The sequence below is a fragment of the Mchenga conophoros genome, linkage group LG5 (genome assembly GCF_057382185.1).
Source record: "Mchenga conophoros isolate Kocher_MC1m ecotype Shallow Benthic linkage group LG5, M_conophoros_male_GT1.1, whole genome shotgun sequence".
Taxonomy (NCBI): domain Eukaryota; kingdom Metazoa; phylum Chordata; class Actinopteri; order Cichliformes; family Cichlidae; genus Mchenga; species Mchenga conophoros.
This window is the reverse complement of record NC_140530.1, coordinates 35,647,643-35,663,437: the sequence shown is the minus strand read 5'-3', so window position 1 is coordinate 35,663,437 and position 15,795 is coordinate 35,647,643. Positions and strand designations below refer to the sequence as shown.

The 15,795-nt window shown below is 40.3% G+C and overlaps 1 protein-coding gene across 4 annotated transcripts in view; it reads right to left on the bottom strand.

Annotated features, from left to right (window-relative positions):
• Window positions 1-1,320: 1,320 nt before the first annotated feature.
• ppp1r16b (protein phosphatase 1, regulatory subunit 16B) overlaps window positions 1,321-15,795 on the bottom strand; it is a 94,076-nt gene continuing 79,601 nt past the window's right edge. For 3 of the 4 annotated variants that reach the window (XM_085275136.1, XM_085275138.1, XM_085275137.1), the window contains exons 6-11: window positions 14,215-14,339; window positions 6,337-6,462; window positions 6,147-6,222; window positions 5,861-5,990; window positions 5,412-5,559; window positions 1,321-4,810 (exon numbers count right to left, since the gene is read on the bottom strand). In XM_085275136.1, coding sequence (XP_085131262.1) covers window positions 4,337-4,810; window positions 5,412-5,559; window positions 5,861-5,990; window positions 6,147-6,222; window positions 6,337-6,462; window positions 14,215-14,339 — 1,079 coding nt within the window. In that variant the 3' untranslated portion in view covers window positions 1,321-4,336. The remainder of the gene's footprint in view (window positions 4,811-5,411; window positions 5,560-5,860; window positions 5,991-6,146; window positions 6,223-6,336; window positions 6,463-14,214; window positions 14,340-15,795) is intronic. The other variant, XM_085275139.1, reaches the window with a different exon arrangement.

Below are 15,795 nucleotides of genomic sequence, written 5' to 3'. Positions count from 1 at the left end.
CTACATAATTTGCCTAGTTTAGGAGCATGTATATATGTTAATGTAATAGTTTACACACTCACCAGCCACTTTATTAGTTACACTGTGCTAGTACCTGCTTGGGCCCTCTTCACACAGCTGCTGCAGATTTGTCGGCTGCACATTAATGATGCGACTCATGTTCCATCACATCTCAGAGTGCTCTACTGGATTGAGATCCGGTGACAGCATCGTGTTCAAGAAGCTAGTTTGAGATGATGAGAGCTTTGTGACATGCCGTTCCATCTTGCTGGATGCAGTCATCAGCAGATGATGGATGTGCTATGGTCATAAAGGGATGGACACGGTCAACAATAATATTCAGACTGTGGCATTTTAAAAATGCTCATTCGATACTAGGGGGACCAGACGCATCACACCACCATCAGCAGCCTGAGCTGCTGATACAAGGCAGGATGGATCCATCTGAATTTAAATCACTGTTGCATTCCCCTCTGACCTTTGACATCAACACAGCATTTTCACCCAGAAACCTCTTGCTTACTGGATATTTTTTCTTTTTCATATCCTTCACTGAAAAGCCTAGAGATGGTTGCGTGGGAACATCCTAGTAGATCAGCAGTTTCTGAAATTAGTCAGATCAGCCTCTCTGGCAACAAAAACCAAGTCACTTTCATAGTGACTTGTGTACTTCCCCATTCTGATGCTTGGTTTAAACTTCAGAAGGTCATCTTGACCATGTCTACATGCCTAAAGTCATTACTGTATGAGTAGCTGATTACATATGTGCTATAATGGCAATGTGTACATAATAAAGTGGCCGGTTGGAGTACTCATAACAGGAAGAATCTAGGCTAGGTAACAACTGCTGTTCTAAATAAACTGGTGAACCTAAAGCCAGTGAATGAGAGGAAGTGCAAAAACAAAGGAAAGAAAATCTTTGAAGGAGGGAGCAGAACTCAGGCCAAGACCCTGACAGCTGTGAGATGAAGGACGGCACAGTCTCTGCTGGTCTCAGAACAGAAAGTCGCTGCAGACGTCAAAATACAGCAGACATCCAGAGCCAACTGTAGGAACCAGATTTTAAAGAAAATAATGGAGGTTTTGGTGTTTAGTGACCAGTTCAACTGTACATTATACATCTCTATATGAACTATTTATTATAGCTTTTTTGACATCTATCCAAAACCTATTTACCCATTTTCAATGGTTGTGATTACAGTGATTAAAAACAGAAAACGAAAAATGTTTCTTCTCATGTCCACAGCCTGCAGGAAATCTGAACTCAAACTGTAACAGTATAAGAGCTAAACAGATTCAGATTCACCATGTAAAGTTCTCAAAATATACATTTTATTCAAAATATGTTAATGTAACCATCAATATATTCCAGTAATTACAAAATCAGTAGTTTTGTCTTCATAATTTGATCCTTAAACACAAGCCTGGATCTGTGTATGTGATCACAAGTAACTTTTGAAACAGGCTACTGTCCCTTTCTGCGTCATACTGAGCAGTCGGTACTTTTCTTGAACAAATTCCTGTTCAGTTGGATTGAATTTAATTAATAAGGAAACAGGGTTGAACTTTTTTTTTAAATCAACTTGTTTGCAGCTACCAGAAGTAAGCTGCCTCATAACAAGATGACATCGCTGTACCTAAAATAAGGGAAATGGCAAACTGTTTGACTTCATTTCTACTTCCTCAAGTTGAGGTGAAAAACAAACTGACCATTGCAGAAAAATCATGCACAAAAGTTCAGTCTTTCAGCTTTAAATGCACCACAGACACTGGTGTCTTAACACTCAGCCATATCTGGGTATGCACTCGACTCTGCAGACATTTTGGACTCCTGGGACTACTTGAGGGTCTACTTAATCGCACAGTCCCCCCCCCCCTTTGTACAACCAAAAGTCTGCTAACACTATTCACCCATATGGTTAACTGTAGTTTCCTATATGTTCATCAACAGTAACAACACAGACATGTAAATGCAAAAACATGGGAACATAACAGGGGGAGTACTGATACAAACATATTTACAAACCTGTCTGTACAAATACTCGAACGCTGTACAGTTGATGTGGTGAGGAAGAAGGGTGATGGCGTGGCATTACAGGTAATCACATTTTCAAAGAAGTCGGCCATCAGAAAGCTTCCCGCCAAACTAAATTATTTTCAACTCATGGAAGACTCTTTGGCACAAACACATTTAAAGGAGCTGTTACATTTAAGGAATAGTTTCGAATTCCCGGGTGTAGTCTGACTGGCTTCTGCAGGTTTGATGACAAGGTTGGTACTAAACTCCTTCTTAGTCTCCACAAATAGAAACTACTTGGCTTAACTTACCATGAAGACTCGAAACAAAGAGAAACATCTTGCTCTGAGAAGAAAACAAAGTCTCACTAATGTTTTTCACTTTTTTCCTGCCATGTCAAGGCAGGAAAAGGACGCCTGCAGTGTTAATGGCTTTATTGCATTTAGGTAAGCCTGCTCACGACACACTGTGGTTAGCGGTTCTGCATGTGCTTGTTTTAAACTAAGACAAGTGTCACTGTGAGCGCACCAGCTATCATCTAATGGTGTGGCAATGACCAGTTTTTGAAGACAGTGTAGCTAGTAAAGATCCAGACAACATATCAGAGTCTAGATTTCCTATTACGGAAGTCTGTCATTTACAATCTGACAATCCTGCAGAGATTTAAAAGTCTTCAAACAATAGCTCATTGTTTTGCCACTGCATTCCCGTTAGTGCATTCCTGCTTTGCTCTCAGACCCTTTGCTTGCTGAGGTGCAAACTGCTCAATATTTCTCAGACTACAACAACGTCTGATAGCAAAAATCAGAGTCTGGGTGTTAATATGCTGACTGCTGGCTCTAGCTCCTCTCATCAACTGTTTCTAAAATGATGAAATATTCATTTAATTCAGCAGACAAACCACTACATGTAGTACTGGGTTTTTTTTTTCCTTTGGGGGGGGGCATGACACATTACCTGATATAACAGCCTGGGCTCGCTACATACCAAAGATTCTTCTGAAAACTCATTTTTCATTTACAGTAATCATTACATAACATACAGTTTCAGTTTAGAAGACAAATACAGTGACTCAGGGGAAGTAAAGCCACACAATGGCCACCAGGAAAAAAACAAAAACGAAACATAAACAAATAACACTGTTATTTGTAGTGACATATTCATGAATCCATCCAGTATGATGGCTGTTTTTCTTTTTTTTTAATTACACGTACATAACGCAGACAGTAACCCTCATTTCATTTGAACCGTTCTTCCATGTCAGAAGGTGCTCAGCTGGGGAGATTCGCCTCCCCCCCACTAACTCACACACACTCTCCACACGCCATCCAAATAATAAATACACTCGACTTTAGAAACCATGTTTTTTCTTTGTTTTGTTGTTTTTTTTACAATTTACATTTCATAAATAAAACATGTACAGTAATTTTCAACCATGTTTGCTTAAATTATCTATACGAGTGAGCACAAAGTGAATAATGCATAAAACAAAGCACGACCTGTCAGTTTAGGTTCCACGTGAGAGGACGGTGAGGTGACGCATAGTTGACGGAATATAGTGACCGTTTCAAACACTAGTGCAGTACTTTTACTCTTTCCGGTTATCTCTCACTGTAGAAGTACACTTCATGAGTATTTTAACACTGTTTTATGGCATTCCTTTCCCTTACTTTTCCAGGCAGCATGTCAACACGGAAAGAGATGTCACAGATCTCCTTTTGCCATGTTTTGCATTTTCTCATGTGTTGTACTACAACAACACGGTGTATTACAAGATATCAGCACCCTTCCAGGATGACTGTCCTGCTTGTTTGAACATGACAAGAATGTGGTTTGATAACAAGATTAGTTTATCCTGGAAGAAATGCTGTTCTAATGAAATAATACCAATCTGTTTGTGGGGTAACAGACAAAGTTTCTTCCATGTGTGAAAGTAGAGGATTCAGTACCTTGCGATCTTCTCTCCTAATTCTAAATTTCTGTCAAAAAACACTCCCCATCCTCTTTGATTTTTAACAGGGAGAGCGGGACCACTTCTTGTCTTTACATTTGTTGTGTAAAGAGACTCCATGTATGAAAGGAATTTCCTCCACTTCTCAGCTGCACTTTAAAGGAGTTACGAGACTGGGAGGTGAAAGGAAATGTTTTCATACTTTAATCGGGCCGCCTGTCTTGAAGACATTTTTGAACCGGGAGTGGTGAAGGATGTTCAAAGACTTTCCTTCTTTCTTCTCCTCCCTTCTACACAGCCTTCCTTGCTTCCCTCCTCTCAGTGCAAACACTTCCTGTTCTGGTAACAGTCACATGACCGCGCACCAACTATGACACGCAGCAGCAGGTCCGCACCTTCGGCTGCTCCTCCTCCATAGGCTGCTTGAATTTGAGCAGGGGTGGGTCGCCGCTGGCTGGGGTATAATATACGGCGTTGCCATTGGAGGAGACCAGCGGCATGCGAGGATCCTCAGTGGTGGTTTTGGCATCAGTGAAGGAGTCTGTGGAGCCGTTACCAAGGTGACCGTTGAACAAGGGGTGGTTCAAGAGCTTGGCAGCAGCTCGCTGCTTTTTCAGCTCTGACAGAGTCTGAGGGCGCTCTTTTGGCCAGGCTTCCTCCTGGGACGGCTGGGTGGTGACAACCCCACCCTTACTGGACGTCGGTGTGCTGCCATTGGAGGGAGGCTGAGGTGGCATGGATGTTGTCGTGGAGATTAGGCCATTCTGCTTGCTGTTGCCTTCTTTGAGGATGGTGGGTAGGTTGGACTTGTCGGGCAGCTCCACAGCGACAACAGGCTTGACCTGCAAGACATCAATAAGGATTACTTTAATCCTCTGTAAGACATTTTCTTTTAGCTCATTAAATACACAAAGGCCTGACTGTGCAGGGCAGATCAGCAAACTTTGATCTGCTGCCGAGGCTTACAAAGTTCAAATGAAATCAGATGTAAAGCCAATTTATTTCCTTCATTATAGAGAAAATCTCCCAACTGTTCAGAGTTATTTTGTGCCAGAGCAACATTTCTCTGAATGTCATCTGATAATCTGCAGATAATGTGTGTAAAAAGTTGAGGTTACAATAAGCAGCGGCGGCGGCAACAGAGTCTACTGATAATGGAAGACAGTATTTCAGTTTTTTTCTGTTGTGGGTTTCCTTTTGTGCAATTTCTCCTGGGTGCTGGAGGAAGTCCTCTGTCTGATTCATCCAAATGTGACATTTCAGCTTCTGAGTGGGAAGAATCATCTTTCTACCTGTGCTTAAAAATATCTCTCACACACATTATCATCTGACAGCGTGTGTGTGAGGGGGCGGTAAATTCCACCAAGCCACCCCCCACCCACCCAAAAAACCAAAGTTAGAACTGCATAGAGCTATTTATGTAATCCTTAAAAATAGTCTCACACTAACTACTTGGCTATTCTCCTGATCAGACTCCTTTTCTTTCTCGTCCTCGTCTTCCTTTTCTTTCCTCCACACGATGGCCTCGGTCTCGTACTCTTTACGACACAGGTTGTGTCTGTCCGACAAACTGGCTCGCCGCACCACTTTTCTGTGAACACAAGTGGAATTCCCAGTAAGAAAAAGCAGCTAGAAAAATAACAGCTTACCATATATGGTACTTTTACACATGAAAGTTAAAGAGCAGAAGAACTTATACACACGCTAAACTGACAGCTTCATTATGTCAGACATTATGTCATTATATCAGCGGAGGCTTCTATCCACCATTCTCCTATTAAATGTAAATACAGCTGTAAGTATACAGAACAGATGTTTTGTCTGTTTTCTAATTTCTCCAAATAACAAAGCCTGTAGTAGCCATGCTACCACCAACAGATGTCAGCACATACCCACGACTGCCTGCACTGGACGTTCGCCTGCACAGCGAGGTCTTGTGCTTGAGCTGTGACTTCATGATAATGTCGTGTTTGTGTTTCAGGTCCAGCAGGATGGCTCTGAACTCCTCGTCCTCACACAGATCTTAAAGCAACATGGGTAAAAGGGACACTGTTAGTAATGCTTAACATAAAAGTGAACACTTGGAAATGAGACCCTGCTGAGACGATACTTTTTTTCCCCTGAACTCATTACCAGGTGCACCGGACAAGTGAGTGCTACAGTATACTGTAAACATACCAATTGGAGTCTCCTCCAGGAAGGTCTTGGCATTGAGACTGGCTCCGTGAGACACCAGCAGCTCTGCCACATGCATCTAAAGCAGCAACAACAACAACAGTGGAAGCAATTTGTATTAATGGTTCCAGAAACCTTTGTGTGCGCCTGAGCGCCTGAGGCTCTTATCTCTTTCCTGTTGTGTTTTCCTTACCTGACCCCAGCACGCTGCAGCATGAAGAGGCTGCCATCCATCTGAATCTCTGAGGTCCACACGAGCCCCCCCCTCCAGCAGCAGCTCTGCAGCCTGCGCGTAGCCATTTGCTGCTGCGATGTGTAGCTGCAACAACAGAGAAGGAAATAGATTGTTTTCCCCCAGTGCTCAGGATTTACTGTTTGCATGCAAAAAAAAAAATGTGAAATTCATACTAAAGTGGCAATGAACATGCCAAAGAACGTTATATAGTGGTAACTTACAATTGCTTACTATGTGAGACATTACACCTGCAAAAATCTACAAATAAAGTATTTTTTTGCTTCTAAGTTTAAAGATGTCAGTTTATTGCTGTGCATCTTCTAATATTATGTTAAATTAGATGTAGATTATTGTGGTCAATTCAAGGTCCTGATCAAATTAGGCTGAGCCTGCCTCCATGAAACAACCTAATCTGTTAATGTTAAGATATTAATTCTTGTCCTAGCCTCATAAAACTAGCCTGGAACATGTCATCACTCAGAGGGAATTTGTAATCTTGCCCGAGAGACCTATCCAACATACTGTAAAGAAAAAAAACGAACTGAAACTAATTTACCATTTTCAGACAACGAAACCTAAACCTGAAACTAAACTGAAAACAAACATGATTAAAGTAACCCACGCAAACACGGGAACAACATGCACACACCACACAGAAAGGCTCTAACCAGTTGGTGGAGTCAAACTCCACTGAGCCAACAGTGCTAACCCCTGCACCACCGTGCTCCCCAATAATAAAAACAATGTTTAATAATAAAGTAAACAGGTAGTTTCAAAAGTTCTAATCAATAAAAGTCTCAACAGACTGAAGGGCTCTGTCCCAGAAGTCTTTTCATCTTCCAAGGAACAACTAACAAATTCAGAGCCTGTCATCGAAGATTGTGAGCCTCAGTGTGATTAGTGTGAAGCTGGGATAAATAATTTGAAGCCTGGCTATTTACTGGGACCCGTGTAAAAATTAATGTGAGCTCGCCAACTAGAATATTTTAATAGCAACATTTTGTTAAAAATAACTTTTAATCAAATGGACCAATATGGCAAGGCCATGATGATCCACTTGGTAAAATAAATCCGCTTGGCATCTTTCTTGGCCTTAAGACAACAATTCTGATGGCTAAAGATCCAAACGGGACACAAAAAAAAAACCAAAAAAAAAACAACTTTTTTATTGCTTAGAGCAGGGGTGCCCAATCCCGGTCCTCGAGAGCTACCGTCCTGCAGCTTTTAGATGCATCCTTCTTCCCACACACCTGAATCAAATGAATGGCTTGTTATCAGGCCTTTGCCAAACATGATGGCATGCTGTAGAGATCAAACCATTTGATTCAGCTGTGTTGGAGTAGGGATGCATCTAAAAGCTGCAGGACGGTAGCTCTCGAGGACCGGGATTGGGCACCCCTGGCTTAGAGGCATAAAACAGATGATTTATCTATAAAAGGGCTTTACAGCAACCTAAGCACGATAACACACAAGCATCAACAATTTCCTCCAGTTCAGCAAAGGAGACCATATATCGTAATTTAGAAATCTTCTTTAAATAAAAGGTAACAGGAACAAGAAATACATTTTACAGGTGAATCAAAGCCCAGACTATAATCAGACATCCCAAACTCTGAACCTAAAGAAGCAAAAGGTTCAGGAGGAGCTATAATTGTGTTCTCAGTTGATGTTTAGAAGAAGGTAATGGCTAGACGGCCATTAATCTGGGTTAAACAGTGGTCCAGGGTTGACAGCCTGTTCAGCTGGTGAGGTTTAAAATACATATGCAGCTTAATGTCAATGGCATAGAAATGTCAGAAAAGGATGAATGATGGCAGATGAAGAAACAACATAGATAGAAAAATAATAAGGGACCCAGAACTGAACCTTGTGGAACTCCACAGGTTAAGGAAGCGATGTTAGAGTTCATCCTAACAGAGACGGTCCTATTAGATACATAAGTAGAAAACCAATCTAACAAAGAGCCAGAGATCAGATGAGAAAAGAGAAATAATGAAAAAATGCAAAGTATAATTACTCTGACAGAATCATCAAGTTTTTACACCAAGTCTTTTTCAGCATTTTGCTTATAAGAAATAGCAACTAAATAATGACCTAATTCAGCTCCACTTTATACATTTAAAAGAGAAGCAGCAGAATATTTGAGTGTCTCAAAGGTTCTCAGAGTAGAATATGCTTTCAACAACCTCAAAATGTTGTTTTAGGAGGAAACAAAAGCAAAAATCTTTTTTTCATTTTTTCATTTTGCTTTTTTAAATCACCAAACTGAAAATTGTTAATTTCAGTTTTTATTGGAACCTCCTTTGAATATTTTCCTTTCCTGGCCTTCAAATTACTGAATGCCTGAAAAAGAAAAATATAATATGATGGCAGCACTTAGCCTTTCATTCTGCCAATTTCTAAAGCCCCACACAAACTGTGGCTGTGAGGTTGAACAATAACAAACTGGTATAAAATATGTTTATTGCAACAGGGAAGTTGGCAAGTGGTGTGACATTCATGAAAGTCTGGTTTGCAGCTTCACGTGTCACTTACAGGAACTGTACTTAATGCTGTTTGCCTCTTTTGGTGAGACCGCAGAAGTAGGTTATGTTTGGGATAACAGAAAGCACCATCTATTCACCAGTCTATCTTTTGGAAAATGCCATCAGCATTCCAGAAGACCGAATATCGAATCCCAGCGTTCCTTTATAGGCATCTAAAGGCCGTGAGACATGCAGAATTAGCTAAAGGAAACAAGCTAAAGTTGTCTAACATGCCATAAAAATACAACTAAGGAACACATGAGTTTAACAGAAAACATCACTGTAATTGTAAACCAATGTACCGGTGCATCCCATCAAAGAGTGGTTACATTGATCAAAACTAAAAGACAGCCTCCTCATTAAGGACAAACTTCCTCATCTAAGTCAGTGTCAGATGAGGCTGAGGACGACAAGTAATAATAGGACAAACCTGAGGCAAATGAAAAGATCGTTAGCATTAGCCAAATGACAAATCTGACCTTTTGGCGGGACTGGACAAAAAGCCGCTGAAAACATCTAAACTTGATCTAATAACAGTCTGTCCGGCTTACTGAGACGTTTCACTCAAAACCAGAAATGTCAACCTCATGCTGACAGTACAGGTTAAGCCGGGGGACCATCAGAGTCTTTGCTGAGATTTTCGTTCCGAAACAAACCGGTGGACCGACACTGGGCAACACTGCCTGTGTCACCGTGCCAAAAGTTTCATAATGTCAGCATACTGTGAGCACTCCAGTTCCTCCCACAGTGCCACCAGCAGCATGTCCTGATTTACCCTTCCACTGGTCAAACGCATGCCGGGACAAGTACTCTCTTGTCTTCCGTTTTCACCCACAATCTAACGACATGCAGCTAAATGTGTGATTAAAGGACTGAAATAACCTCCATCGCCATATCTTAACTTAACAATGCGTTTCACTTGTTATTTCCAGTCTGAAATGCTTTGTGTACATGTGAAACTTCACTCGCCTCACTCATTCTCCTTCACAAGGATAAAACTATAGTTTTCTTAAAAATAAACAAAACCTGAGATGACAGTAATTGAAAAGAGAGGACTGCAATAATAGACCCATAAGTTAGGAGGCAGGCGCCAACGTGGTGCACTTAAGAAACTGCTCATCTACTGGGATTTTCCCTCACAACTGTCACTGGGGTTTACAGAGAATGATCTGTAAAAGTGAAAAGTGAGTTCTCTGGGTGAAAATGACTCATCGATGTGAGAGGTCAGAGGAGAATGGCTAGACTCCTTCGAGGTGATGAAGGCAAGAATAACTCAATTAAGCACTCATTACAACCAAGGTATGCAGAAGATCACCTCTGAACACTCTGGTCCAAAACTGGACAAAAGCAAATTGGGAAAAACATCCACTGGTCTGATGAGTCTCAATTTCTGCTGTAACATTGCGATGTTAGGGCCAGAATTTAAGCAACATGAACGCACGGATCCATCCTGGCTTCTATTATATAGTAGAACAGCATTATAGTATATAGTTCAGGCTGGTGGTGATGATGTAATGATATGGGGGATATATTTTTTGGAACACTCTAGGCCACCCATTACTACCAATTAAGCATCATTTATATGCAGCAGCCTGCCCAAGTATTGCTGCTGACCATATCCATCTCTTTATGACCACAGCATACCCATCTTCTGATGGCTTCCCCCAGCAGGATACAAAGCTCAAACCATCTCAAACTGGTTTCTTAAGCATAACAATGAGCTCACTGTCTTCAAATGGCCTGCACAGTCACCAGACATCAATCCATCCACAACCAAACCACAGAGAAACATTTCCAGCTAAATCTACACAAGGAAGAATTAAGGCACTTCTAAAGATATAAGGAGGTGTGTCCAGTGAGTGTATTTTTATATATAAACTTTGTGTTTATGTGTCCTTCGTCAGGTTTATGGCACAGAGAACAACATGTGACACTTGTTACTTTTTTTTAATAAACTTCCAACAAAAATGAAAAATATTTCTCTTGCTTTGTGACTTCTGTCTGAAGTCACAAAGCATACAAATCATTGTGCCTGCACATCAAAACAGGATCATAAAAATGCATTTCACTGGAAAACAAAAGATTAACCTTACATAACTTCCTGTCAGTTCAGGGTCTCTTCCTCTCATCTGTGCCAGGGATTTTAATAAGGCATGCTCTAGTTTGCTTCATCGTGCTCGAATGAAGATTAACAGGATGTAGAAAGCAAAGGGACAAGCAGCTCAATCACACAATCTGTAGTAAGACTTTAAAGCTTAACGGGGTTATTTTGGGATACTACTATCCCCTAGCTACTTCCATCCAGTGATCCGTCACTGTGTTTCCCCCGTGTAGCTAAATCCCTAATACATAATAAAGACTTCATTAAGGCATCTGACATTATATGCTCTACTCAGTAAATTATGTGCTAATGATTTTTTTTGTACCTTGCTTGACTTTTATTGCATCACTGTACTAAAGTGCTAAACAAAACAAATTTAGGGACTTATTAGGTACACACAATCCTCGCGTACCTTTGCACTATGCAGCAAAGCATAAAGACATGAGGGCCTTTATTAGTTTTCATTCTCTTGTCTACTTAAATCGCTCTAATCACACTTATGCATCAAACTTATAAACTTTAGGGGTTGGCATAAAACGCACACAAAAGGCCAACAGGAGCACACACGCTACTGAAAACCAAATATCCAATCTGACCATGTTTTCTTTGATGAAATGCTGCTTTTATGTTTCTTGTCATCTCTTCCCGCTCCTCTTAAATGCAATTTTATCATCACTACAGGTTTACTGTAATCTAACATTTGTTTAAATAATGACTGCAGTTATCCTGAGCATTCATAACTGGAGCACTCAGACCATTTAAAATCATACAGCTGATTTGTCTTTAAAAAATTATAATGAGGCTCTAAATGCCTGATTAGCTTTGGAGGTTTTACGGCCTCGCGAGACAGTGTTGCAGAGCACATGATCTTTAAAAGGTGAATCTGTAATAAAGACGGTCCACTGAATATTTACACACCATTTGCTTTTTTCCCCCTCTTTGTTCAGACCTGTGACGCCTGATATTAACGCGAGAGGTTTGTCTCTCTGCAGCACATCTGGAACCTGGTGGGTAGGAGGGTTCATTTCATGTTTAGCTCTCTTATCTTATTTTATTTCTAACTGCTTCCTTTTCAAATGCTTTTTCTTCATTTCCTATCATACGTAATATTAAAGAAGATCAAAGTTTCCAGTAATGAGGTCAGTATATATCCAAATAATCCCTATGAGCCAGCAGCTCAGGCTTCACGCAGACTGCTTTAAATGAGCCAATTCAGACAGCTTTTTTCTACTGGCTGTGATGTTAATAAAAACGCATATCCCCAACATGGTCATCTCCACCACACAGGTCTATGTGTGAGCCAAGAAGCCCTAAGGGTAACTATGGGGGGACAGCAAGCTGTGTTGAGCTTAAAGTCAAGAGTTTTCCAGTGTCATGATGGTGGCTCTGCTCTCTCTGTCTAATATTTTATACATACAAACTGTTGAGCCACACCTTACTAACGCATGAAAGAAGCACTGCTGAAATTTGGCTACTTTCAGTTTGTGATGCAGAAAATGTGTTTATGTTCTTGGTGCTAATCTGCTGCTGAGCCTCTTTTATAGCTGCTGGAATTACAGCTACAAGAAAAATGAAAAACAAAATCCATTAATTACATACTGAATACTCATTCAGTCAATAAAAATAATTTCATTGCTGACTAAACTAAAATGATTTCCATGTCTCCTTTATTATGCTAAGGGAGAATCTCAGACCTGAACACAATGAATAATTTTCAGTATTTAAACGTGTAAAAGGTTTCCCAGCTCTAATGTACAGTTCATTTTAGAAACAAACAGCAGTATCAACACCGGGCCGAGCATTAAAATACATTATGTATATAATTTTCTCTCGTCTTCTTTGCAGCAACACGGTTGCATTTTACTGATATATTTTTTATGTTCTTTATAGCTCTCCATCTTCTGTTCATCTGATAATATTTCTGATTAGAGTAGATAATGCTCACTTGAGCCATTTAGCTCTGAAGAGTGAAATGATGTGTAAACACCAACTTTTCCGTGAGCCTGCACGGATTCTGAAGAAGGAAGCAGCTTGGGTTAACAGAGAAAGTTGATCCCGACTGAGGGTTTGGGTTTTGTCAAGCCAGCTTGGCATGTTGAACTTGCTTTGCAGTCTATTCATCTGCTCATTTGCTATGCAGATCTTCTGTTTATATGAGAAACAGAAGAAAGGAGGGGAAGATGAGAGGGAAGCAAACATCTGAACAGAAGAAAGTTGCTTTAAAGTGTGCTACAACATCGTTTTTCTTTCCTCAGACAGTGGATAAACTGAGGCGCTGCACCAAGTCCCAGTGTAAGATGAATCAGAATTTTATAAATGTGTATCATCCAAAACTACTCTTGCAGAATCCAAGGGTAGAAATATGGAGCCACAAATGAGCACAATAGGACCACTTTAACAAGCTTACATGGAAAAAATGGCTTCAGCCCAGGAAATAATATTAAAATCATTTCCTCTTTATTGCACCAAGATTTGTTTGCTTAGATAACCCAACAAAAATAGCAAGAAAAGGCTTAAACCCCAATATTAGAAACCTCCGGGTGATTCACCAATGGAAGAAGCCTCCAGAGCGTACAGACAATTAAAGCAGTGATATGGCAACACACTAACTGCATGGCTGCAATGCATGCATATGTCCACCCTGCTAATCTTTCCTAATCTTTGAATGTAGCAATCTTAATATCTGCTTTCCCTTTTTTAATAATATAAAAACATTTTGTCTGAAGAGCAAAAGCAGTGGCTGTCGTCCAGATGATATCACAGTGAAGATTTTAACCTCTCAAGACAATTTCTACCCTCATCTATGGCAGACTACTCTAACAAAAGCTACCCGCAGTAACAAAACTCTTGTAGCTAATTTAAAGCCACAGTCAATTATATCTCAGACAATGTATTGTGGAGAAGCTACAGAAAGGCAGCTGCATTAGCTGCCTATTAACACCACACACAGAGCTTAGCTTTGCCAAATTAGTGCACCATCACTGAGTAACCTGAGCACATAAATCTGCCACTTTACATCACATTTTACATTAATCTAAGTGTATTTATGCAGTACATGCAACCAATTTTATCATTTTAAGCGAGCGCATTCTGTTCCACATAAAAGGAATTAAATGTTTACAATATTAAAGCAGCAAGAACTTCAGTGATGCCGTTTTAAACTGAGTTTAGTTGAGATTTTTAGAAGAAAATCAAAGCAGATAAACTTACCAGAGTAGCTCCCTGAGAGTCCTGCTGGTTGACCTTTTCTCCTTGACTCAGCAGTTCCTGAATGTCTCCTATCATCTTCCTCTCCGTCGACGCTCGTGTCTCGTTGATCATCTCCTGGGTGATGCCTGTCAGTCAAACATGCAGGCAGAGCAGCCAGAGTTAATCGCAGGGGAGTTTGGTCCTGACACTTTTAATATATAACTGCAGCCTGAAATGGACAGTTTTTGATGTGAGGCGAAACCCACTTGGGTATGATACCTCTGAGACACGTAGCTGAAAATAAATGTAAAAAGTTAGTAAAGCCTTCTTTAAACTGTAACGTCTTCTTTTTATCTAAGGAGGATGTTTTCTGCCAGCAACAGTTTCCACAGTAGGTTGGAAGCAAAGCAGAAATAACTGCTTTTTGTTATCTTAGTTTGATAATATTTTAAATAAATGGTATTTGTAATAAAAAAAAAAAACTAATGCTAGTGTTGAAGGTGAATTTAATCTTCACATAAAATTTTTTAAAATGCATTTATTTACTGAAAATCAGTGCAGAGCTGCAAACATTTGGACTTGAGCATCTGAAAGTATAAAGTGACCATTTTCTGCAGGTAGCAGAGTAGTTTATTCTCATGCTGGCTGTCCTTCCATGTCCTGGCAAAGAGGTTTGTTTGCAAAGACGGTTTGGCCCAGGTGTTTCTGGATGTCACTTCCCCTCTAAATTCCTCGTTTAATCCATCTTCCTGCTGCCAGGCAGGGCTAAATACTGAGACTGCCACACTTCAGCAAAGAAGTTATCCTCCTTCGGCTCAGTAACATTCAGCGTTAATTGAAAGAGGTGTCAGTCAAGACTGTCTCTTGTATTCTTGCAGTGTAACTATCAAAATATGTGAATTAACCTCAGAAGAGATCTGGAGCACAGGGTCAAAATATCTACACAACCAAAGTAAACACCCTGCCCTAATTTAACAAAAAAAAAAAAAAAAAAAAAAAAAAAAAAAAAAAAAAAAAGGGAAATTGAATTCTCATTCATCCTTAAAATGCTGTTTACAGAGGACACTCCCCTGGATCTGATCATTCTAACTTGAAATAAATTGTAGAAGCAGTCAGGTCACATTTGACTGCACATTTTCCTTTGTTAGGATTTCAGCCCTGTGACCTTTCTCAGTAATAAATTTGTCACATAAAGCTGAAGGCAATGGCAGTCAGTCATCCACAACTCCTACTGCAATGTCGCTCTTTTGTTTTAGCAGGTGTCCACGCATGTGAAGGTTAACAGTCGTGATGAAGGGAGTTAAAAGGGTGAATTGAATTTGCAATCAGAGTCACCTGGAGGGGTTTTAAAGGCTCACGGATCAAGGAAATGACAGCCCCTTTAGTCGATTTAATCCATGCCTCCAGCAAATGTTTTCTTCTGTGTTTTCTGTTGTTTCTCTCAGATACTCGTGTCACAAATTCTACCTCTTTCATATTTTGATTTTGCTGCAGTGATGCGCCACAGCCTGAAAAAAAAACTCCCAGAAGGATTAGAGGATGTCAAATCTAGAAAATATTCCTCACCCTCAAACAAAGGATTGTTCCCCCTGTTTTTAGCCT